General features: G+C 38.7%; 1 protein-coding gene across 1 annotated transcript in view; it reads left to right on the forward strand.

Annotated features, from left to right (window-relative positions):
* LOC104362639 overlaps positions 1 to 26,766 on the forward strand; it is a 164,690-nt gene that overhangs the window by 9,466 nt on the left and 128,458 nt on the right. Inside the window, exons 4-6 of the mRNA XM_032991935.2 lie at positions 8,150 to 8,251; positions 11,517 to 11,600; positions 17,176 to 17,348. Coding sequence (XP_032847826.1) covers positions 8,150 to 8,251; positions 11,517 to 11,600; positions 17,176 to 17,348 — 359 coding nt within the window. The remainder of the gene's footprint in view (positions 1 to 8,149; positions 8,252 to 11,516; positions 11,601 to 17,175; positions 17,349 to 26,766) is intronic.

Below are 26,766 nucleotides of genomic sequence, written 5' to 3' on the forward strand. Positions count from 1 at the left end.
TCCTCCCTTCCACAACCATTGGGTGCTCTTACAGTCCTCAGCCCCCAGGCTTAGGCTCAGTTACTTACTCAATGGGTATGGCATTTGTCAATTCTAACGTGGTGTTAAACTGTACAGTTTAAAACCAGTTATAACCTTAAGCACAATTATTTAATCACAGAATTTAGCAGATTACAAGTTGAAAACACTATATAAACATCAGGCTGGATTTTCAGGCTATGCACTTGAAGGCAAGGCACGGAGATGGCATTGCATTTCCATTATCTTTCCACCTATTGCCCGTGTTGTTAATGGCAGTAAATAATAGCTACAGGGGTTGCTATCATTTCCTCCATCTTGCAACAGTGTCACAGCCTGTTCTTCTGTCAACAATTGCTGGAGGGAAGTGTTCTCTAGAAAAACCTCCACCTATTTTGAGATGTCTTCTCACACACCTCCATCCTAAGGATATGGGGAAGGAGTGTGAATAGTCAGCTGTATGTTCAAGACAGCCTGAAATCTTGTTCAAGGAATTTGGCTGTGTCTGCACAGGAGGCTGCTCTGGAGAACACACATCACTTGGAGATTAAATAGCTGGTGCAGAGGTCCATGATACAGCAACTTGCCTGCATCTCTCCCCAAACAGCTTAATTCACAGATACGTTTGTGCTATATTGACTTTTCTGTTCCCTCTTCTCAGGTAACAGAACATCTTCTGAAAAGCAGAGTTTGTGAATGGATTCTTGTTTTCAAAAAACTGATTAAATCTTTCCCGTATCTTTGTTCAGAGGCTTTTTCACTTTCAAACCAGATTGATGGGGAGTACTCTTGTAATTCAAACCGCAAGGTCCTTTTCTTGTGGAGAAACTGAGGCAGAGCAGGAGGCCTTATCTGCAGTCACCTGGCAGTCCTGTGTTGGAAATAGAAATAAAACCTCTGATTCCTAGTCTATTTCTCTGTTTGTTAGGCGACTCCATGTCTCACACTGTTATATTTACCATGATGAACAAAATTCCAATTTTTATTATCGAGTGGACTGTTGTTCAGGAATAGGCCGTTGACTAACTCTTTCTGCTGTGTGCTTTTCATCATTACTCTTATATGGTGAAGACCTGGTACTGCTGTTAAATGTTATAGTGACCCAGGGGAACTGGATGACTATTTACTCAGATTAATTTCCTGATTTTCAGCTAGATAATTGGTTGCAGTGGCTTCTACCCTATTTTCTCTTCTTGATTCTATGCTGACTCTTTGCTGATTGCTCCTATCACCTCATTTCTTTCACAGATTGCTTATGAAATTAAGGTCGTCTAGCAGTGGCCCTGTCTTTGCCAAACTGTGCAGTTTATTTGTTTCTGAAAGTACTCAGAGTTTCCTCGCGACTAAATCTGACCAGCTCTTCTGCCTTACTTCCCCTCATCAAATATTGAACTGCCAGAAATTTTCATGTTGGCCATCCCAATGGGATGTCTAAGAGACAAATGTCCCTGGGAAAAATATTTGGGGTTCAATCACCCAAACTTGGAGTGACAGGAACCTGTGTCCACCTGTTTCTCAATAAACAGGTGCCTGATATCAAGGTGAGCCACTACAGATTTTTCTTTTTTCTCTAGAGGGGTTTAAACCCAAAAGACTTTGTGGAGTGCCCTAATGTTCAGGTTGGCTTGGTAAAGTCTCTGCCCAGCAAAGGGCTTCCAGAAAAATGTCATGATGGCAACACCAAACCTCCAGGTATAAGCCATCTTTGGCTGACAGCAGAATACGAGGGCAGTTGCACAACCTCAGATGGATGATGTATGTCACAAGCAATCCCTTAACACAGGACTACCATACATAGCATTTTGTCACAGGCCTGCAAAGCAAGTGTTAATCTATTTTAGCATTCAATACATTTTTGTCCTCAGCTGCTGTGATCAGAAAATGTGCAAGTGGCTTATATCAGTTTGTACTATTTAGTGTTTGCCATAACAACAGAGCTACACAGATTTGGTCCAGGTAATCCTGAGAAGAGCCCTGTGGGATGGCACTGTTCGCATTTCTATAAGATAGGTAAAATTTCCAGCCTGACCATACGGAGGGAATATCTGTCAGAACAAATTAGACTGTGATGTTTCTGGGGTGCTGACCATGCATGCAAGCTGCAGAATCCAGGCACAGGGCTTTTTGAGCATCCTCCCCCTACGTGGTCTGCCTTGCACCTGGTGGTTACATAGACGCCTTTGGAGACTGTGATGCACTGTGGCTTTTTCACAGAAGATGAAAGAAAGGCTAATTGTGCTCTCCTGTACTCTGCACACTTGTACAAAGGCTGGAGGCAGTCTGACCCTAAATGTTGATGATTCAAGTTAAAATTGTCTCCAGATGACAAGAAGCGTTCATTTTTTTTCCCTCTCTCATCCCCAATACACAAATCTTTTTTCAAAACTGGATTATCTCCTAAAATCAAAAGCTCTAATTAATTCTACCATTTTATCTGCAACAGGCACTGTTAACATCTCATATCATGCTCCAATAAATTTGCCCACAGAGATTAACAACATTTGAGGAAGAGAAAAAAAAAGGAAAAAAAAAAAGAGGGGAAGAAAGCTTTTTTTCAACTGAAGACCAGAAACTATTCTTCTAATTAGACCAGGTACAGCATGGCATTAACATGCCTATATTGCTTCTGGGAGCAAATTAGTGTCTCTACGTGGCGCTCTGTTGCACCACCTGCTAGCTGCAGAGCTGGGTGGGATGTATCTAGCATGGTGCTCTGTGCGTCCTACGGGGAAAATCCCACTGTAAAATAGAGCAGCCCTACTCCTTATCAAAAACCAAAGTAGAGAGAAGCCTTTGCTAAGGAATGGTTACTGCCAAACCTAGTGCAACTGCGGCAGGGCAATATAAGCCCTTTCTGGCTCAAGAGTGTAACTGGGTGAGTACCTTGAGCCAGGAATACATAGACAAAGAACAGGGCTTTGTGCAGGAGCCATGTGGGATATCAATTTGGTAAAAATATCAGCAAGTGCATTGAATTCAGTCTGTTTACTGAGATCTGGAGGCTAAAGCTTTTTGAACGGGGTCTAATTTCATTCTGGAGACACAGTAGGTGCCCACTGGAGAGACAGTAAATACAGATGAAAAAACAGGCATCTGTTGGAAACTCACATTTGTGCTGCACATGAAGGAAATGGGAGCTTGCGACACTGGCTATTTGTGTTGGACAAAATGATTTGCATAAAGGATGGTACCAGGAATATGAATCAAAACCATACCCTTTTTTTTTCCTTAAACAGTGGCAAAGTTTATATCTAATAATTCAAGTTCTGTGTATGTGGTTCCATGCTTTCTGATTCCAACAGGGACTTGAAATGGAAATGCCAAACCCGGTATGCAGGGCATGATGGATCACCATGTATGCATAGGAATAAAAGGGTTGTCATTGGAAGTAATTTTGCGTTGAATTACACAATGTGTAATCCAATTGAAATCAGCAGAACGGCACAAGGTGTAATGTAGTGTGCAAAACGTGATCCATTGCATGCAATTTCAACAACAGGGATACTGTACCACTCATCTAAGTAATGTGCTAAAATTGAATTTGTGAAAGGTAGAGGGAGAAGAATTGTGAAGAATGGATGTGTTTTATAATTGGGAAATACTCTTTCAGAAGGTGACTGACTATATATTTTTAAGGCTAACTTATTACACTTGGAAATTGTTTGCTTCGTAATAGTGCTGCCAGACCCTCGAAATTTGGCAAGTTCCCTCACAGGAATAGTGTGGGACCAGCCAAGCCTGCCAGCCTGGGAGCACTCAGTATCCATTTTCCCCATTGACGTGTGTCACATTATCTAATAGTGTTCCTAAATGAACTCTGTCATCATCAGTAAATCTTTTTCTCACGCCTTCGACCAACTGCATTTCCCCAGGAAAAGCAGCAGGTCTCACACTGGCGTCCCCTGGCACAGTGCCCTCTGTTGCCTGCAGGAAAAAAAAAAAAAAAAAGGAAAAAAAAAAAAAAAAAAGGAAAAAAAAAAAAAAAGAAAAAATCAAAAACTTCCCATGCTGTACCTTTGCTTAAATAGCAGCAAATCTACTAAGTCTTCCGGGAGTGGAGAAAGGAGGGACTGAAAAGTGGGTGCCATGACTGCCGTGCGGTGCTTTTCAAGTGTCGGGGAAGGTGCAACACGGTCTGTGTTGCTCAGGCTTGTGAACGGCCCCTTTGCCAGCGTCCTGTCAAAGCTGACAAGTGAGTTTATTCAAGGCTTGCAGTATAAACATAAGACACAGTTATGTGGTTTACTCGTTAACTACGGTCTCCACTGAGGATAAGGAAAATGACATATGATACCTTTAAAACTTTTTAAAAATTGAGAAGTTGCCCAGTGATGGTAGTATTTAATAAACTGTGTTTTCAAGATATAATTTACTGTTCAGTCACTTGTTTAATGATCTTCCATTTCAGGATGTCAATAGCACATATTTTTTCATTGAATTCTGCCTGACACTCATGAAAATGTGAAGCTATATATAAAACAATATACCCCCCCATATATTTGGTGATAATCTGGAATAGTTTTGTGCTTCCCAGGATTATTATTTTAGATCTACTTCTAAAATAATATATATAATATTTACCTATACTTATAATATAGATGATAATATTAGATGTAAATTTCTAGATGAAATCTGTGCTTTAAGGCAGCTGTGTCAAAAGGAGAACTATTCTTTTTCCGTTCCTGGCTACCTCACTATGTTTCAAAAGCGCTTTGGGTCAAAATTCTCTCTCAGACTGGAATTTCATCTTTCTGAGATGTCTCTGTCTTATTCTATCTTATGCAAAAGGCTTTTAGGAGTTGCCTTAGTAATGCCGAGTAATGTTCTACCAAGTAGAGAATATGTTTTGACCACACTGCTGCCTGACAAGGGAGAGCTGTTACTTAATAAATCAAGTTTGCTGTCTTCTAATGAAAGCTGGCTCATGTGAAAATTTTTGCTTTTATCCCTAAGACCGAGCATCACTCTGAAAGTAAGCACCAGGAAATGCTTATTCGAACTTCTAATAATAGTCTTCTAACTATTAATAAGGCCCTTATTTTTACGTTGGTCAGGAGGCACTTAAGAAATTCAACAGAGTTTTATCTATTCTATCATTAAACTAAAAATCTAGATCAGTAGTACAATATGAACGGAATAATCCAAATTCCATGCTGTACCCTTGATATGATATTGATACAGGCTACCTGATCTGCTTGTGAAGTAGAAGATGTAGAAATGCAGCTTAGTCATGCCATTCCTCTGTTATTCTCAGGACATAGACTGCATAATTGACTACAGACATCTTAGCTTAAAAGCCATCTTAGAGTTTCATCCAGTCCTAGTAATACGTGTGCAGTCCCATGGGCTGCATCCAAGGATTATGCTAATTTTATTAGCAACTCCTCTTGCTTTAATTAAACTGCGTAAATTCCCACCTGGTCACTGTTGTGCCAACACCTTTCTTTCCATTTTTATTTTAATTTGTAGATAATCTGTGGTTTTGCGCATCCATTCCAATATGCTGAATTATCCATTGTGTTTTCCACGTTAAATAACACAATTTTTGAGGGGTGAGTAGGGTTTCAAATTGCATTAATGGGTTTGAGCAAACCTCTGGATCAAAGCAATGGCCCAAGTTTCTAAAGTCAACCAGGCCTTTGTAGGAGCAGGTATTCAAAGTAGCTTGCTGTCTGAAAGCACCAAGTTATATGTTGCTGTTCAAAATACCTGCAAGCAAGCTCTGTATTAACATTTACTTTACTGTGTTTATACCACGAAGCAGAGCGATGTGAATTCCTTAGTGAACTGTTAATTTACATGTTATACACTTTCAAATATTTCCAAAAGCAAATGTGAAATGATTAGTAATCTGTTCACATGCTCACAAAATGTTATTAGCAAAATGCCTTGGGCAGTATGTTATGTTGACTAAAATTGATAATTTTGTATTTTAAAACTAAAGCGACTTCCCCTGCCCCCAACAAATCTTAAGACCTGCCCAGAGCCCAGACCTTCTGGTCACACCAGATCTCAAGGTGTATACTGAGCTGAGGTGGGGAAAAAACCCAAGAATACCCACCCTCCCTGCTCCAATAGCAGTGATCTAAAATGTGCAGTGATTTTGACTCTTCAGAAAGCTTCACTGAAAGTATTATGCAGAGTCCTCCAGTTTAAAATGGCTTGTTATCTATAAAGTCACCATAAGGAGATGATTCTGGCATTTACCACTCATTCTACCTACATAGGTTTAAAAGTGTGTACATTGCTCTGGAGAAATCAAACCCAATTTTTCTTTTTACATCTATGTAACTTTCTGTCTCTAGCTGTGTGAGGTTCTGACAGCCAAAGTGCTGGATGAAATATCTCTCATACTTCTCAAAGAAGGATTGAGGTTGTTCTTTGTTTTAGAGAGGACTAAAGAGCAAGGTGTTTAATGGCATTTGTCAGTGTATCTCTTTTTTGTATAATGGTTTCCATGCCTTGCAGAGTCAGATATAACATGACACTTCTTCCTAAATGCCAATTATTCTGTCCAGAAGAGTTGCCCAAAAGTCTACTCCTCAAAGTTTCACACCAGCCCCACAGGATAAAGAACATGGGGCATTAAAACTCAATAAAAGCCGTTTTGGTATTAAGGCTGTGTAAAAAGCCTAGGCACTAGCTGAGTACTGCTTGTATGGCTGCAACATACTTTCCAGCAGTTTACATTTGCAGCTATGAAGTAATTGAATAAAGAAATGCATCATCGTTTTCTTTTTTAGCACATGGGTGAATTATTTTACCAACATGTGAAGGGGTGTTCATATAACATCACAGTGCTTTGTGCTAGAGAAAAACAATTACAGTGAATAAGGTAGAATGGCTCTGTTATTGCAGTACATAAGACTTTGATTACATACTGCCAAGATTCATACCAGCCTAGTAGTTGTTGACAGATAAAGTAACAAAAATGAAACTCATTTATTTTTTCTTTATTGAGACCTCAAGGTAAAGCAAATTTTCAGTTCTTGTACTTACTACATTGAAGGAACAGAGACTGACAGTCAAAATGTGCCAGTCCAGAAATATAAATTAAACCTAGTTTCATATCAAAGTTTCATTTAGTCTCTGAAAAGGAGCTGCTGCTTGGATTATTTTTGATCCTAAAACAAACACACTGTAGACTACTATAGTGTATCTTGGATGAATTAACCCCCTCATACATTTAGCTCCTATGTATTTCCCAGGACATAGACCCATGTCTATTCAAGCAATTTTAAAATTTGTTATGGCTCAATTATTTACCTTTTCTCTGTTTAGTAATAATTTACTAAGTTTGCAAACCCAGTGAATGTGAGGATGGTTTTAACAGACCATAGCACTTTTGTTGAAGGAAGGACGTATTTTGAGGAAAAAACCTTCCCTCTCCCCTTGTATAAAGAAAATTATTCTATCTTTTTACTGGGGGTTCCTCTAGGCAGCTAGATGCTGCATTATTCCTTGATAAGTCTAACAAATTACTCTTTTATTTTTTTTGGTAAACTTGATTAGTTTCTAAAAAGCAGATAAAACTAGCTGTTGAAATGGAAAGTGCTAAAATGAGTGGTTTTATCCCATCAAAATCTTGGATTAGTTACCTAGTCCAACTGAATATAATTGCTGTTCAGATTAATGAGGCAGTATTCTAGTATCTCCTCTGTAATTAAACACTTCTCTGGTTGAATACAGTATTAAAGATGCACCAGACGTTGAAACCTCAGTGGTGAAATTTAAAACTGCTGAAATTGGTGGGGTCAGCTGTGAAACACAAATTCCTCTGCAGCACGGGTAATTCACTTGTACAATGTGTTTCAAGAATAATTCAGCTGATGTTGGGGATGCTGGATTTTTAAAATTTTTCTTACCATTCCATCATCTAAATTTGAGAATTTTTCTCATTAGTTCCTGAGCAAAAGTAACATAAAGTGGACTTGTTTCCAGAATTACCTTTTCTGACCTTTCACAAGATGATAATTGCAGTACTAGTAGGCTTAGAGGACTTGTTAAAAAAATTAAGCTTATAAAGTAGCAAAAAAACGCCCCTTTGCTTGCTGGTGTCAATTTCAAAATTAACATTTTGGTTCATGTGCTTCTAATAATCGCTGACCCTTACTTCATGTGCTTTCCACAGGAAATGAATACAGCAGAAATTACTTTGACCCGTTGATGGATGAGGAAATAAACCCAAGGCAGTGTGGGATGGAGGTCAGTGAGGAAGGTGAGGCAGAATTAAGTATGTAATTTTGGTGTCAGAATATTCTTTTCCATTCATGAAAATGAGGTGACAAAGATCACATATGCAGTTCTATTTAAATATTGAGGTTTACAATTTAAATTATAAGCCTTAACCGCTCTGAACATGATAGGCAGTATACACAGTCTCTGATCAAGGACAGTAAGTTAATGGACAGCTAAAAGTGAGGCTGTGCTGTATTCACTCTGATACTGTAGCAAAATGTAGCACACTCAGAAAACATTGTCTACACCATTGTCTATTTCTCTTTAATTAACTAGGTTAGCCTAGTTAGAACTGAGTACTAAATTTTAGTTTTTTTGCAACCCTGCTCCCAAAGTCCTTCTTGGAGAACAATTTTGTTTCTGAGCTGAATGTGTGTTTGCCTAGCAAACAGAAACCCCAGAGTCGGTAAAGTTCTCAGCACATGAGGAAGCTTTTTGGGTTTTCTTTTTGCAAGTTGATCTGAGATGTTTAGCTTTGCTGTCTGTGGGCAACTCCTCCTGATAGTGAGGAGTTGGGAGGGTGTGACACCACAGAGCTCGGAGAACAGAAGTTATGCATAGGTATGAGAGAGATTAACCAGGAGGTATTGTCTAGCAGAGGAAATTCTTCTTCCCTGTCATGGCTTTTAGATAAAAAAGGGTGGGAATGGGCCTGCCTGAATTTGCATGGACTTAAGTAAGAACATCATCATGGTAATGAAGTGCTTAGCTATGCACTGAAAGCTTTGGCCCAGCTCCTGTTGTTAAGCACTAACAACCCAATAGCACGCAAGACCCAGTTCTCCTGTGTTACCTTCCTAGCCCTTAATTTTTTTAAACCTTGTACTTACTTGTACTGCAGAGACTCTAGACATGCAGTTGTAGTAAATCCAAAAAATTTTTTCTCATATAAAGGGTCTCAAAGTAGGTCACTTCTGAGAAATTTTGAGTAGGTATAGAGGTTTAAGGCAAAAACTTGTGTGACTGAGGAAAGCAGACTCTAGTGTGTATCAGTAACTTGAATTTCTGTGTACTGGTGAAAAAAATCAAGGTTTATTGAGGGTGAATTACATCTAACCCCTATAATTTCTCCATTCATTGTGTAAGATAGCAATGTAATAACTTGGAATTCAACGTCTGGCTCTGAGTTTTTAAATGAAAGACTTTTTTTTCTGTTGGTACTACCTTGGTTCATCTTATGAATAGGCTTCATGAGTCATGATCTACTTCATAACCAGAGAATGAAAGTTGTTTATATTTCTGTAACTGTACTTGTGTACCTAAAACCATGTACCGATAGAGTCATGTCAATGAGGGATACGTGGAAGTACAATTTTCACTGGGAGAAAATGTTCTCTTGCTTGTGTTGAAGAGGCTGAGCAACATACACGTAACTTTAAATGTTTGGGTTTTGTTTTTGTTTATAGATGAAAGCTCTGAGAAAGTCCATCAGGTTCCAGGGGTGGGAGTGGAGAGGTAGTTTTAGGCACTTGCATATCAGACTAGACCTGAGATCTATGTATGAACAACTGTCTTTTGGTGTTCCTCCTTTTTCTCCCCAGCAAAAATATCACTTAAAGGTTGGGCTATCACTTGTTCATTAAAGGTCTGTTAGTAATGGTACTGGCCTCAGGTTCGTTGTGTTGACATTTGAAGAGCAGCTATAATGCTATATTTACCATTACCTCTGCCAAGAGTAAATCTACCATCTTGGAGATTTTCAGAAGCCATCTGGACATGGTCCTGGGCAGCTTGGCTCTAGGTGGCCCTGTTTGAGCAGAGGGACTTGACCAGATGATCTCCAGAGGTCCCTGTCAACCTCAACCAGTCAGATACAGTAATACTGACAAACCAGGCTCATGTCTGGCTTCCTTTTCCTTGCAGAGGTGTTAAAGAAGTGGGACTACATTTGTATGTAGCAGACAGATTTCAAAGGACTGTCAGAAATGAAGTCTGGTCCTGCATGGTCATCCCCTGATTGTAAACCATTTTTGTTTACCTCCTCTTTCCAGCTACCAGCTTGTCGCTAACAAGAGAGAAAAGCAGAATGAGATGAAGAAATCAGGGCACGCATTAAAGTTAAACTCTTCTTACGACTGAAGCAAGTCAGGCCCAATGCCCAAAGAGAATAGTTGGTGAAAAGCAAATCTTCAGCCACTAACTCTATTACACAAAGTTAAATATCATTTTAATGTGTTCATCATATGGGATTCTTTAATGGGTTATTCTGTGAAAATAAAGATATTGGCAATTATCTTTTCTATATTTGATAAATTAAATTTGTTCTGGAAATTTGTCGGAGTTGATAATGCCCTGAGAACAAACAACACCCCACTATGGATTTGCTTCCCCCCTCGCCAAGGGAACATTTCAATGTTACATGCTAAATGAAATGTAAAAGATTCTGTACTTGCAGAAGAGGTTTGCAGAAGCCTCCTGCTTTAAATACTCAGTGTAACTGAAAACCTGGCTCTGAAATTTCATGGTAAAGAAAATTTATTCTTTGAGATTCTGTTGGCCACTTATAAAAGACACTCAGGTTCGCTTGTAGCTGTACTTCAATTTACCTACCTTGTATGCATTTATTTGGCCTTCTTTCCTACTTGTCTTCACTGACAACTTAGAGAAGCCAGGGACTGGGAGATCTGGAGAGAATATGGTGTCTCGGCTGATCACTTCTCCCTTGTATATAGGCACTTGAAGTGATTTTTTAGGTCTCATGGAAAAAGATATGTGTGTGTCTGTGTCCTTGCTCTTTTTTAAAATCTGCAGATGTTACTGGGAATTTGAATACCGACCAGCCACAAAACCAAAATTCATAGTGTGCTATAATAACTACTCATGCCAGATAACTATGGTAGTATGGACACCAAGGTAAAATTTCTAATAAAAATTCAAAATCACATTAGAAAAGAAAATAGGTACTTTTGATTTTGTTACTAAGAGTCAAATAGAATTCACCTGGCAATTTGTATATAAATAACTTTTTCAACTAATCCATTAGCATTATTAGTAAACTAGCTTCAGTCTGGATCCATATATATTATTGCTTACTGTTTAAAAACATATGATTATATATTTTTCATTTCAAACTATCTTTCATAACTCAGAAGAAAATGACAGTCAACTCTGCCATGAAACTAGCACTATGAAAACTATTTCAAAGTGTTAAATGGTTTCTTAACTTTTGTATTTTTATATCTTTATTCATAGTTTAAATAATGTTTCCTGAAATACTGCTGGAAGAAACAATAGATGTTTCACTGTTGTTTTCTTTTAAGATCCTGTGAAATTTGATAAGCAAATCCTGTACGCTAAATTGATGAAGCTTCTAGATGAAGAAAACAAGATTCTGGACTTCCAAGGTAAATAAAATCATTTGCATAAAGAAAAATAAAACTCTGGAGTCTGGATGTGGGGAGGAAAGTGGGTAATCCATCCCCTTGAACTCACAAGCAAAAGGGACACTGATTTTAATGTGAGCCTGTAAGATCTTTTTCCCCAAATGTTTTTGTTTTGAGTCATGTTTATGTGGTTTTAAGTGTAACTTAAGTGGCGTGCTTTCTCTAGACTGCTTTTTTTACATGTTGAATCCCACCCTTATGAAAGAAGACTGGAAATATTGCTTATGCGCTTAAAGCTAGAAATCCAGATCCCTATATAAGCTCATGAATGGGTGGGCCATTTGTCAGATGCGCAGGTCACGTCACACAGGGTTGAGGTTATCTACATAAGAATGTACACTAACAGGTGAGTAAGAAAATGTTTTCCGTGGCTTTGTTAGAAAATACAAATTGATGTTCTATCTACATTAAAAACAATGAAATGTAGAAGAGTTATTCACTTCAAGCCAACAGTCTTATGTTGGCTTCACTTATTTTTACAGGCATTATTTAACACCCAGTTGATTCATGAGACTGTTACCACCACAGCCTTTACATATGGTGCATGTCTGGTTCATCCTAGGAGAAGTGTCATACGAATAAGCCCTGGCTCAGGACTGCCCTTGTATTTTTGGGTATTCTCCCCTTCTTTTTCAGCAGAGGTCTTTTGTGTAAAATATTTTCTGTTCTTTGTATCTGTATGAGGATTTCTGATATATTTCTTTTGTACACAGGACCTACTCTGTCAGAGAGACAGAGCAGGCGGTTGCCTATGGCACTGAAGCTCCAGGAACTGCAACATGTTTTATGACTATTTAGTTTGTGAGTAACTTTGTTCTAGAAGAGTCAAGCATTTTCATTTGCCTAGGGTTGCAAAATCCCTTGAACTGGCACTGGTAATATCAGTAATATCTTTGAAACCCATTTTATTTCATTTTAATTGCAAGGAAAAGAAAATACAACCATCACAGCTAAATTCATGCAGAGAGTTTAAGAAAAAACCTTTAACAAATTATTAGCAAGCTCTCTATTTTTGCATGTTAATGTAAAGTTCCATGTTGTTGAGAAAGATTATAGCAGTGCTGCAGGTTGATTGTTGCTTTTATCCTGCAACAACATAGATGAAAATAAAAACATGTTTGACTTTGATGTCAACATTATTTCTACAGGAAAGGATGACATGGGGTGTCTGTCTGTGGTACTTATGTAGTCCCCATCTACCAATATTTATAGCATTTCACATTCTTCAATAACTTTATCATCAAAATAACCCTGTACAGTTAAGGAAAATGTCCTCATGTAATTTTACAGGCTGCCTCAGGTTGGGGTCTAGTATCTTTTCCATTAGCTTTCTGAAAGTTAGCTTCTAGGGCTCCCCCAAAGTGGTGGGAGATGGAGAGAGAAGCACCTCTGGGCAGTGGTTCATCCCACCTCATGTAAATGGCTCTTAGATGATTAGGCAAATTGCACCCTGGAAGCAGTTTTTCTCTTTCCTTTGGTTCTAGAATGGTGTTGGATAACTGACTTAGGCTTGACCACTGCTTTTTGTGTGTCTGAAGGTAGGTGAGAAGAATTTCACCATGTGTATTGTCCACTTTTAAGCAAGGGAACCAGGGAGCAAAGGGGAAGCCTTCCCCATCCATCAGTGGTTATTCTCTCCTTCAGCTAGGTGCCCTAAAACTTTATATTACAAATAACATTGATGGATATGGTTAGGGTAAACAGATGCTTTACAGATGATAATAACAAATAGTGTATTTAGAGAGAAATAAGGTTTCACCAATCTCCTCAAATGTTTATAATTTAAACTCACCAGGCATGGCTGAACTGAAAATGTCTTCTCTAACTAGGTTTATCAAACCACCATGAGAGAGGCAAAACACTCTTATTACTGTTTGGGTATGTGGGGCGTGAGGCAGGTTCAAAGCTCTCATCTGTCCACCAGCGTCTGAACACGCGTGGTGTGCTCTGCTGACAGCAACGAGTGCTGAGGCTGCTGAGCTCACTGATTCAATTCAAGGGCAAGCAAACTCATTAGCACATGTGTCTTGCACTCCGGGTGCACGCCAGTGCCGCCCGTGTGGGCATGAAGGCAGCGAGTAGGGGGGACACCCCAACTTGCTGCTGTTTTGTGTCTTGAGAGGTGCCTTAGTGCTTTTATTTCTTAAAAGTGCTGTAATGGATATCAGAGCTAGTCCTGCAGGTGAATGTTGCACCCCGTCCTAGCTGAATTTTTTTACTTTTCTTGGCTTGGGTGAATAAAGCCCAGGAAAGAGCAAGATTTTCCTGAGGAAGGGAGGATTGTGCAGTCTCCACCTCTGTGTGTGTATATCAGACTATTTATTTCTGCCTGTCTGTGTTTCTCCCTCCCAATTTTTGAACCTCTTTATCACTTCCAATCTTTTTTTTTTTTTTTTTAACAGAGAGCAAGTCTCACAGGTCTGACTTCCCCACCAGTTTTATGGAAGTGGGTAGCTGAGCAGAGCAGACAAGCATTATTAATATCTCCACTGAGGGAAAAGCTAATATGGGAGTTTGACCCTTATTAGACATCAGAAAATCCATAGAAAACTAGGATTCATTTGGTTCCACTCTTACAGAACTGCTTCTTTTCTTCATTTGACCACTGAGCTGAAAAATCACGTAGTCATACAGTCCTAATTAATAGATGATCCCCAAAGGAAAGGAAAAAATGTGGCTCAGAATTTATATAATTGTATATTTAAAGCATGTTGTCACTGAGTAACCTGTTGGTCACTCTTCTGGTATGTATTAGTTCATATTATAAGGCAACTTAAAAAGCAACATTGATTGTTTGTTTGTTCGTTAAAGATGCAGACTGTATATTTTTTTACCTAGGGATAAAATATCTCAAACAATGTAAGACTGTGATACATGAACATCTAAAATGATGATAGGTGAATACTATAAAAAAATATTTTCTATTATATTATTCTTTGGCAACAACCAAAAAATTGGAATATATTTTTTTGCAGCGTTTTAGTTGTTTGAAACTGATACACGAGGTTTTGGTGATACACTTTTTAAGCTACAATTTATACAGTGTCTTGTAGAACCAAGCAGCCAAAATGCATTTTCCATGTGGAGTACATAGCTGCTTTATACATTCAAACCCATACTGAGGTGTAGTCTGCTGGTAAACCTACTCTTTAAATTCTCATCTCGGTATATAAACCACTGCTATCTGACGGACAAATGCAGGAGTAAATGAAGTTACAAGCAGCCAAGATAATACTGGAGAGATTGTTTTAATTACAGCACAGCATCTGCAAATACAGTCTGTGCTAAGGGGAAGTGATTTAAACTACGTGGAAAGTATGACTTGCAGTGTTAAGTACAGCCAAGTCAATGAAAAGTTTGACGCAGATGCTAACAACTTGAAGCAGCCAGTTTTTAATTAGGATATCAACCTATCAATGAATTTGCTCATAAATTTTCATCCGCTTCATCCCATATGTATAAAGTAGTAGCAGTTTTATCACTGTGGCTACTTTTGTACAGCAAGGAGGGTGGAAGCTTTGTTTTGGTCAAGCGTTGTCCCCGGGCAGCAGCTCAAGCCTCTAACCTGGGGGTCACTTCAGACAAGGAGCAACCTGATGGTGACTGAGTTTCCAAGGTTTCTTTGCAAAATCAGTGTGGAAGGAATAGACCAGCTGAACAACCCTGTTCTCTCCCTGTCTCCAGCTCAGGAAAAGGAACAGTTTTTCCAACAGTGCTTAAATGAGCATAAGTATCTTTTCATCAAATGTTTTTCAAATCTGAATTGTAATTCATTTCTGTATTTTTAGCAGCTACTTCCCTCGAAAAGGCTTTTGAAAATGTTCTCTCTCTTCTCTTGTTCTTTTTCCACAAAACGTGCTTATGAGCCCAGTGTCTTCCACCAAAACTGAGTTCACTTGATACAATTCCTCACAAATATAATAAAACAGAAAAAAGAAAAAGGATAATTTGTTGAGTCACTGCACGGTCGTCTTTGTGAACTGAATGTTTTTTGATATGTAAGGACTATCTCTCTACAACCAGAGGATCCCAGGATAGGAACGTACTGTCTTCCCAGGATGTAAACATGCACTGCTCCTGTGAAAGCAGTAAAGCAGCTGATTGATACCAGCTGAGCACATGGCCCCGTGCGTACAGCACAGCATCGAGGGGAACAAGTGATGCTGGGTCTTCTCCTGTAGGCAGTGTTTCCTTTTCCAGGGTTTCCTGGATTTTCTCTCTCTTATCCAAACCATTAGTGTTATAGTAAATTTAAATGTAAATATTGTTTTGTTTCTGCAGTTAATAGTTGTAGGTCAAATCACTTTTCATTAGGCTTGTAAGATGCTACATGAAGAGATTGTGTATTCTAAGGTAATGGTTTGGGTTGTTTATATCTACTGTACACTTCCCCCCAACATGATTTTGAATAGTATCCTGTTGTAATTAAATAAAAAACCCACCCTACTTCCTGTGTGTTGGTGGCACTGAGGTGATTTAAGTACTCAGGAGGCTCAACAATTAAAGTCATTAAACAATGAGTCGTGAGCAAAACTGAAAATGTTAATAGTCTTAGTTTTATCTTTCCTTTTCTGGTCTTCATTAGAGAATGAGAGACTTCAAAGGGGAGTGAGGAAAAAAACCATCTTTTAACTGCTTTCATGTCTTAGGATGGACACAGAGAAAAAGCAAATAACTAGATATGGCAGTTTCTTTCAAAGAAAGGCATGGAGAGCTATAAAAACACACGGAAATATGAGGCAAGAAAGATAAAGTCAGATGTGGGCAACCTGATATCTGTAATTTCTTAGTGATTCTTACATGGAGAAATAAGCAAAAATAGATGTCTTTATTAATTATGACCCAAACTAGTATTAGTACTATAGCAGGTATCAATGAGAAGGTCTATTTTTTAATGTATCATGATGAATTAAACTGAAAAAAGAACACAGCTTCTCTTTAAGGTTGACTTTATGAATGGTATTTATTTTTATTTATGTGCAGCACATACCTTTTGGTTCTGAACATGTCACTGCAGTGAAATCAGGGGAATGGTGTGGGTAAGAGCAGAACCGGACCCAATTAATTAGGCAAGAGCTGTGCACACACACCTAGGGGAGGAATCTGATCCTCTGGGGTGAGTGGGAGGAAGATGAAATGCTTGGTGTGGCTCTTCCTAGAACTCCCTTTCAATTGCAGTTATTCCTGCTCTTCCTCAGGAGGAAAAGCCCAAGTTGTTCTAAATCCCAATTCCTTTAAGATTTACAGGAGAGCTAAGTGACTGTGTAAATGCAGAGCACTTCTTTTTAAAATTATTTAAGGAACAAGCTGCACGTGCTAAATTTGTACCTGTAGGCAGATGTTCCTCTTGAGAAGAGTTTTCCTGGTAATGGCACTTGGAACCTGCCAGTTGTTCTACTGCTGTTATTTATTACTGTTCATTTTATGGCATGAATTGTCTTAAAATGTTGGTGGGCCAAACATGTTAACTGAGAAGGTACTAACCAGTGAATGAACTTCCATTTGCTAAGAAAGAATCTGCCACTTTTGTTTCAAGCAGCCCATGTCGTCAGTGAAGATTTTCCAGACTCCGTGATGCCTGTCAGCTCTAGTAAGGCATGTGACCTTCACAAGGAGCTTGAATATGAAGAGATTCCTCCATATATTGAACAGTTTGAGAGAGATGTTCAGGATGACATAATTCTGCTTGGCAGCTTTTCACTGGAACAGGTCAGAGTTAAGAACTATAAGACAATTTTATCGCTTGCTCCATAACATGATGCTGGCTTGTTAACCTTGTACACCCCAATTCTATTTCACTGCCCAGTAAAACATATATTGAAAGGGGAAAAGATAACCCATTTCGTTGGCTTGCTTTATGTGACTGACACTTTGTTAAGCTAACAGCAGGATTTTTATCTTTGTCTCCATTTCATTGTGAATAAAAACAGATTGCCTTTGTTGCTTCTCTCCTAAATAGTGGAGTGTCTCTCACTGCTCTGCAGTAAGTATTGCAATTGAGTTTCAATCAAGAGCCTAAGCTTAGGACATCTCTCTCTGCCAAATTTAACATAGGCTTATTCATCTATCAATGAGCAAGTTCAGATTGGAGCCCAGGAAGGATTTATGTAGCAATATTCGTTGTACAGAGGACAAAAACTGTTGCGTTTTTCAGGGTGGCAAAGCTTCTTATGGTTTTCTTTTTGCCATTTCATAGTGTAATGATACAAGGTTGGGTTCATGTTGACAAAGGCACAAGTTTTCAGAGCTGAAATGATACTTGTGGGCACCTAGCTACCATTTGTCCCTTTGAAAAATCTCATCTCAAGATTAGGGGACAGGAAGAGAGATTAATTGATGAATCTATCATTTTTAATTAGCAACATGAGAACAGCGCACTGGCTCTGGTGGGCTTAAAATAGGTTATCCAGTGACTGATGGTGATCTAAGCTTCCTTTTATTTTCAGAGGAAGTTTTTAGAATTTTTTCACTGCAGGACTAAACCTCATCATTACCTTCTGCATGTTGGTGAGGGACAAAACTTGCTTCCTTGCAGCTTTTCTCTAAATCCTTGTGTAGCTGTATTTCATTCCTTCTCACCTTTTTTTGTAGCTGTATGCACCATGCATAGCAGGTGGTTTGGGGACTATTGTTCAAAGAACATGAAATGGGAGGGAAACATGAGGAAAAAGGGCTCAGATGGTACTAAGAGCATCATCTGCCTCAAGGGACTGATGGATTAGGAACCTGGGAACAGGTAAACAGAGTGCTGTACCTTTCCAAAAGACTTTATAATATGTTGAGAGTTCACACTTTAACTAAGTTTGGGCTATACGGATGTCCCCAAAGTTTCATGAGGCTCTGTGACACATGAAGGAACACAACAGGTTTGTCAATCCTTTGTTTACCCTCCCTCCAAACATAGCCACTGGGAGGCTGATCATCTTACTTGGACTCTTTTTGGAGGTGTTCAGCAAAGTTTGTTTCCTAGACAGGAGCAAGCTATCTGATCATCCCAAAACAACGTCCTGCTTTTTTTAACAGAAAGCTGCATGTGTGATCCACAGGTAATGCAATATAATTTGGATTTTATTCCTTGTTTTCTTCCAAAAGAAAAAAAATCCTCATTCAATGTGATTGATTGAGCTGGCCTACCATGAGCTTACAGGTAGGAACTGTATACTGCACAGAACAGATCTTGAATGCCTGTGTTTTCTGTCCATTCCATTCACACATCTCTAAATTCAGTTGTCTATGCCCTGTTTAGGAATTCAGTCATATTGACGTGGTATCAACTGTCACATTTGCATCCTGCAATGCAGAGAGTAACAAGAGGATCACTGTGAAATCTATATTATCTTCTACATCAGTGATGTATGCATCCATCCTTTCCTTAAAAGCACAGAGAAACGGTGCATTCAGCCCCTTTGAACAGAAAATAGAAGGTGACATTGGACGTAGAGGCTGAAAACATGCACCTCGTGTCATATTGGTATTCAAAGACATCTAACAGTGTGAGCATCCTTATTCTTCTTTAATTGACCTTTATTCTTGAATGGCCCATCTTTACTGTGGATATACCCCTGCAGCATTGCAGTGTTGATGCCCTTCTGCAGCAGCTACTGGTTCAGTGTTAGACTGCTGCCATAGTCTTTGGAATCTGTCATTGCTGTCTTTGGGATGCTTTCAGCTTTTGTTACTTGAATGTGTGTTCATTGGTTTGAAAAAGTTTTTAATTTGCCACATGGCATTTACTTCTTATTCAGAAAAAAACCCCTTCCCTTCCTTCTGCAGATTTAGTGAGTAGCAGATGTACTTTAGCCAGTGTAATTTATGATTAGTTAATTTAATCTGCCATAATGACATAAAGTGAGCCTGAAACAAGCTTCTATCAATTTTGCCATTAGAGGTAACATAATATTTTCAAATGTCTACCAAACTGAGTAATTAACCCTCGGGCTGAGTGAAAGAGTCTAATAGACATCTTTCTCACATTCCTCTGTTTTGACAAAATGGAAGCAAAACACGGGAGCCCAAGGGTTAAAAATAGCAAGTGAGAGTTTACAGTACATGAGACTGGTTTTATAAGCAAGGTTCAGAAACACACTTGAGTTGCTGCTGTTTCTTTTTAGGCTGCCAAAAATTCTCTCCGATGAGGCATCTGATTTGCACTAGAGCTTTGCTGACAACATTGGCATGAAGAGGAAAGCTATGTATTAACTATCTATCCCTTAGTTCATTGCCTTTCTTCTCTGCTTTGTAGCTTTACAGTAAGTGGGTGGCTTTTGTTTAAACAGCAACTCAGTGCATGAAATCACCACGATTAAAAGTTTTTGAAAGAGCAGATTCACTTTCCAAAATAATAATAATAAAAAGAAAAATGGTTTATGCAAGATTTTAGCTCTGGAACTTTAAGCTGCATTGTTACTTACTTCGTGTTCTGTTTTGTAAATGCAAAAGCTAATAGCTGAGGTTGGCAAGAAATACATAAGGGGAGATCTGATAGATTCTTGTAAAGAAAGCATTAAGCAGATGTCAGAGTTCTGTTAACAAACACATTAAAGAATATTAAATTTGGAATGCAATACTGTTTCCTGTAGGCCCTACCATGTAGGCCTACAGATTTCAAAAGCCCCAATGACATTTGCTTTTAATAAAGAAAAATAAACTCTATTGAGGGAAAATCATAACTTTGGGACTGTGTTGTGGTAGAAGCTGAGCAGGTACAACCAAGGCTCGGTATGCAGAATGCCGCAGGAAACCATCTGTCATGAGACAATGCAGGGACCCATGCTTATGGGCACAACTTGATCTTCCAGAGAAGAGAAATATCTAAGAAAAGACTTGACGTAATGCTGGCTTAACATGTTTGATTAAAGACAAGATGGTCTCGAAACATGAGAGACTGCTGAGGATGAAGCAAACACTGGTGATTGGGGTGAGATTGCACTTGATGGGCCTTTGGCAACATAATCTAGCCCATCATTAATTCAAATGCCATGGAAAAATACTAGCTCTAGGATTTTCAGCTGTTTCTGAACTGAGACAATAAAAGTGACTACTCGGCTTTATGTAGGCTCAGGAAAAAAATAATAATGGGGCAAGGGAAAAGATCAATACTGCCCCAGAAGTCAAGCACATCTTTCCTTCTTGGCCATCTTCTTTGTGTAACTTTGTCAGTATTCTTAGCTAAAGGTAATTTGTTCACAACCTCCATCTCTCTGTGCAGGACTCAGCTGCTACATTTAGCCCCCTGTGCTGCGTGTAACACCTTGCAGGACTTGAGCATTACAACTATATAATCAGTTTTGATCCATGACCTCAATGTGAATTACTCAAGAGCCTCTGAAAGTAAAGTGCAAGTTTTACTCTTCACTTTCAGCAGTTGAATTATAGTAGTAAGAAATGAGCTATTTGTTGCAGGTGGATAGTAATAAAATGTTGTCTTTCATCAAGAGATTTACCTTTTGGATAAACAGAGGTTAATGCCTCTGGGCATTAGACCTAATATTCTTACAGGGTCAATATCATCACTGCTCTGACTCCTTGCCAAGTCACAGCAAGATCAATTTATATGATGATGGAGTGATCAGTTTTCCTTTGGTTAACAGTGGATAATACATGGGTAAAATTTGATACTATGTGAGATGATGACAAATCTACCCTCCAATCAGGAATTTAATCAGTGAGATCAGGCCTCAGTCATATAAAACACTGATGCACATTTGCTTGCATGTACTACCCCATTGGATAATACTGTTGTTCATACCCTGATGGTATGTGCAGACCTCCCCTCATCAGAGCCATAGCATACTAAGTATTGCACAATCCTTTGTGATCATTTTTTGCGAGTGTAGTACTTGTGTGAATATATGCACCTAAGAGTAATGCAGAATTGAAGGTGACTTTTCCTCAGTCAAAACCTAGCTACTTCTTTTTGATATTTGTCAAGATTTTACATGACTGTCATGTTCAAATGAGTCACTTTTTTATTTTACTGAGAATTTCAGGTCAAGAATACAAAAGCTAGCAATGTTTCATTTACACCATGTCTTAAAAGTGGGTGACTTCATTTTAGGTAAGCTACCTATATGCTACACTCATTGTTTGAGTGTCAAAGCACCTCTACAGTCTGTTAGTATAATGTTTTCCATTTCATTTATATGATATAGCAGGAATTATGGGTATCTCCACTTTACAGAGGAAGAACAAGGGCACAGATAGACTGAAATCTACTCCAGTCAGAAGTACTTAGCTTCTAATTTCCTTTTGAAATCTGTCATTAGGCCAAGCTTATCGAATTCATTATAGTCCTGCCAGGTAGACTGCTCTTGGATTGGTGAAAAAGCACTTAAATGAAACCCATGTTTAAGGGGACAAAATACAAGGTGAACTTCCCAAAGCCTGGGATATTTGGATTCTGGTTCTTGAACTTCTGATGTCCTGCCTAGTGAATGTTCATGGCTCTTGTGTGTGTCAGCACTCACCTAGCAGATCCAAAGCCTGACCAAGATGCCAGTATGTGTAGTTAGGGGACTTCTCTACCCTGCAGGCTGGCAACCCGAGATATCAAAATATCTTTATTCTATCAGGCTTGCTCCTCCTTGCTCAGTGGGAAGCTTGGGAACCCTCTGAATTTCTAATGTTCCTCCCTCATTGCTTCTGGACACTCAGTTATACATACTTTTTTTTTTTTTTTTTTTTTTTAAGAAGCGGGGAAAGGGGAAGGGGGAGCATGAAAATGAATGTCAACACAAGCAGAGCTGTGAAAAAGATGTTGTGTGTGTTTGTAAAGGCCCAGACACTGTCACAATACCCATAATGTTGCTATAGTTGATCTTTTTAATTGTTATTCTTTTGATTGCTTTGCTCAGGAGTTATATGGATTTTTAGTCAAGTAAATATTTAGATGGAAGTAATGAAAATCTTCTATATTTCTTATATTTTTTCACTAAAAAGGACTTTACTTAGTTTTTACTGTATTCTTTCCACTTTTTAAGACCAGAGGGGCAATTAAACAATTAAAGTAGTTCTTGATATTCTATTGAACTGGAACAATGAATCCTACAGCTACTGTAAATGATGATACTGCATTTACTGCTGCTTAAGGTAATCTGACTGGTCAGCTCTCTGGCTCATTATCCTAATATAAACTCCAGTAAGGAAGTCTATTTCTATGGTTCAATAAACAGAGGCAATTGGAAAGATTCTTCAAAGAGAATCAGTGATTGCCAAGTCTTGTTGAAGTTTAAGTGACTTCATCAAGTACTGATCACCTGTTAAAAGAAGCAGAAGTGAAGATGAGGATTGTAAGGAAAAAATGAGCGTTACTGATATTTAGAGGAATGAACCTGCAAAAATAAATAAAATGAAAACAGTTTTTTAGTTGCTCGTGTGTTCTCCAGATTTTTTTTTTTTTTCCCCTGGGAGGTTTTATTCATATTTTTAATACATTTGGAAACAAACTGTAGTCACAGTTGTATCTAAGTATACTGTTGGTTAGCTTTTATGACAGGTGACTTCTTAGCAATATTAATAGACTACACAGATTTTATGAGCTACAGATAAACAAATTACTCTAAATGTTGAAACTTTTTTTTCTTCTGCAGTCTTGCAGTAGAGCTGAATTTGTCGAGTGGAACCTATGCTAGGTGGTGCTTTAGACCTCTACTTCATAGAGCAGATTCAGGTGGGGAAGGACTGGACCTCTGGAGTGTGTTTAGTCCAAGCTCCTGCTCAAAGAAGGGCTAACTTTGAGGTGTATTGGGCTTTCCATGTGTAATCTGAGTTTTACTTGGTTGTTTGCACCAGTTTGTTAGTGAGAGACATAACCAGGTATCTGTAAGATGAGAAGTGAAGAAATACTGGGAAAGACAGTCCAGTTGCATTATGTGCATGCTTCATTACTTATTACTAAGGTGGGAAATCATCACTGGTGCTAAGTCTGCTGCTGGCAATCTGTTTGCACAGCTGGCTTCTCTTCCTACTGTGCTAGAACCTTAGACAAGACGTGGCTTTCAGTACTATGTGGTTACAATGAGAACATATACTAAAGTGCATATGTTTGCCCAAGGATGTAACATCATACTATGCTGACACGATGCAATTGCTCATGTCAGTGTTCAAATCAGAGGAGGAGGGCTTACATTTCAGCTGAAAATGTGGAAGGATTTCCACCTACAACTTTCAGTAGAGAGGTGGAGCAGGATGTGGTCTTGGAGATCAGTTCTCTGCAGAGGAAAATCATTAGGCATGGCAACTTGTCATTTCCACTGTTGTATTTAAGAAAATCATGTAGTAAACTGTACTTAAAGCATTGTTTCCCTCTGATTTTCATATATAATTGTAAGTGAATGTCTCATAAAGTGTTCAAGTGCATGTCTACACACTTGAAACAGAAGATGATGTGAAAGCCAGTACAAATGGAAGTTACTAGATAAAGTTAAGGCCTGTGTTTTTAGATTACAATTATGGAGACAAATCTGTGAGGCAGTGCATTATTGACAATCAAAAAAAAAAGAATGGGGACTCAGAAAGATAGGATAGACTGTAACCTCAGACCTGAACATCAGTATTTTGGGGCTGTAACAAGCAAATTAGTCATTATGACTCAGTTTTCCCTATCTGCAAAACAGACCTAAAATTAGATACCTGCTTTAGGGAAGAGTAAGAGGATTAAAGGAGTAAAGTTTCATGAGGGACTTTGAAAAGGCTTTAGAAATAATAAAAACATTCTGTGACAAAATTGACAAACATTTTTAAATTGAGGAAGAATGGGGAAAAACCACAAAAAAGTCTCAGTATTTCCAATCAGTATTTCCTTTCAGTTTCTCTTCAGTTGTTTGTGCCATGATTGCTGTCGGTATCCAGCAAGCAGAAAATATCCTAAAACCATGACATTCATTACATAGCTTATGAACATTTTATTCTTCTTTTGTTTTCAGTGTAAACTATTCATTTTAGATCTATAGATTAGCATAGTTCTCTTGGTTCCCACCAGAATTGATTGTGCTGCATTAGTTTATAGTGGAGGGAATGTGTTCCCTAATAAAATGTGGTTTACATCTTCCATTTCATATTGTTAGCATCTTCTCTTATATCTTGCTATCTAGGCTAAAATTACCTGAAGCTTTTTAGTAGCTGGTGATTTCTAGGCTAATCTGGAGACATCTGAACTTGTGGAGCTTTGACAAACTAGTACATTTCTGCTTGAAGTCTCTTTATCAATAGCAAACAGCATTTCAGTGTTGTATATTTTTCAGTGCTTGGCTATGGTTGTCAGACACTCTGATAAATGGCCTTGCATACACTTACAACACTCTGTAGATTTTGATGAGGACATCAAAGCATCATGACCTTGAAGCTACATCTTCTCAACTGTGAAATAAGAAGCATCTGAAGGAGTACCTGCTAGTTCTGAAGAAAATACAGGTGATCTCTCTGTGAAAAGCAAGGCAGAAACAAGAATTAGTCCTTTGTTTTGACATTGGAGAGGCAAAATATTTATTTTGCAGAAACTGGGAAGCTCTACAACAGACATCCTGCCAGAGTTTCCTCAATGCATCTCAAGCAAAGTGATTCAAGTTCTTTTCGTTTGTTAGTACTAGAATCCTGGATCAAAATCCTGAATGAAAACATCTCTGAGTTTTGGGGAAATTCAGGTCCTTGTTTAATAGACCTACTTTACAGCTGGATCTAGTTTCCATAGTTCAAAATTAGTGTCTTTAATATATATGTCTTATAAAAGTGTCCACCTCAGTAGAGGGATGCTACCTTCCTGTGTTGACTGGTAGCTTAGTCTTCACTGCGTTGTTAGAGATAATGCAATGCTTTACAGATTTATCAAAATAATCAGCCTATAATGTTGTCATTAAATGTATCTGTATTGCTCAGTGTAATAAGGCTGTAACATGACTACAGTAAATCTCACTTTATGTTCTGCAGTATCAATTTTAAAAGAGAGTATAAGTTCTTTTTTTAAAATTATTTTTCCTAGCTGTTACAAATGGCTCAGTTCTCTAAGTTTTTAATTTTATGCTCATGAACAGTAAATTGTTTTAGTTTTCTATTTGGAAGGAAAGTCATGGCGGGGGGATTGCTTTGTTGCTTTTTCTCTTTCCCTTTTAAAAACATGTCTGAGGGTTTGTGGTGCAGTTTTGGTAAAGTGAATAATACTACCATGTGTCTGGGATTTTGACACAAGTTTACTTACTGGTTTGTGGCCATCTCTGAGACAAGGTCACCCAAATTCTAACAGGCAACAAGCAGTGCAATTTTCAGAACAGGACTTATCAAGGTACTAGAGCCTTTGCTTTCAAAGAAGGGCACTCCTCCCACTTACCTCTCAGTGCCTCACTTCCCTGTGATCTCTCTGTAGCTAACACAGAGATGATAAGCCTCTCAGAATCTCACTTTACCTGAAAGAAATGTTAACTTTTCTTGCAATATTTTTTTCTTCTTCTCAAATGATTCTTCATTTTTCACTTGTTTTGTGGTATACCGTGCACTAGATGTTGAAAGTCACTGGGAGTCAATCTCCACACAGCAGCCAGAACGTGAAGGAGGGAGGAGGACTAGGTGGCACCAGTGGGACTGGAGGCATGGGGTTTGTTTACAGTCCTGTCGACACTTTGCTCAGTGAGTTCAAGCAAGTCACTTCTCACTGACATCTCACTTGTCCCATCTGTAAACATGGAGTGGACAGAATTTCCATCACTGCAGAAAATTTTAGGATGCAGAGATGGAAATCCTAGGCAAAAGGTTTTGTTTGGTCATTTGTTTATGGCTGGAAAGACAGCACTACCTGCACTGTAATGTACCCATGTGATTTCTCAAGGAGTGGAACTAAGGGGGAGCACAGGGATCCTCTGTGTGTGGGATCCCTTTGGGCAGCGGGAGGCTGCTGGAGACTGGGCTGGTGGCATCTCCACACTACCTCTGCTGCATCTCGACCTGGTGAGGAGGACTTGTGGGAAAGTAGACACCATATCAATCCTTGCAGGGAGTAAAACTTCATCGGTGTGGTGCCAGGGCTCAGCTGGCTGTTCCAAATCACAGTGGGGTGAGTATCTCACCAAAAGGTTATAATAGCAGTGTGTCCTGGGTCTGAGTGAGTTTGACTACCACAACACAGTGCTAGGACCGACTA

The sequence above is a fragment of the Tyto alba genome, unplaced genomic scaffold (assembly GCF_018691265.1).
Source record: "Tyto alba isolate M040663 unplaced genomic scaffold, T.alba_DEE_v4.0 Super-Scaffold_48, whole genome shotgun sequence".
Classification (NCBI taxonomy): Eukaryota; Metazoa; Chordata; class Aves; order Strigiformes; family Tytonidae; genus Tyto; species Tyto alba.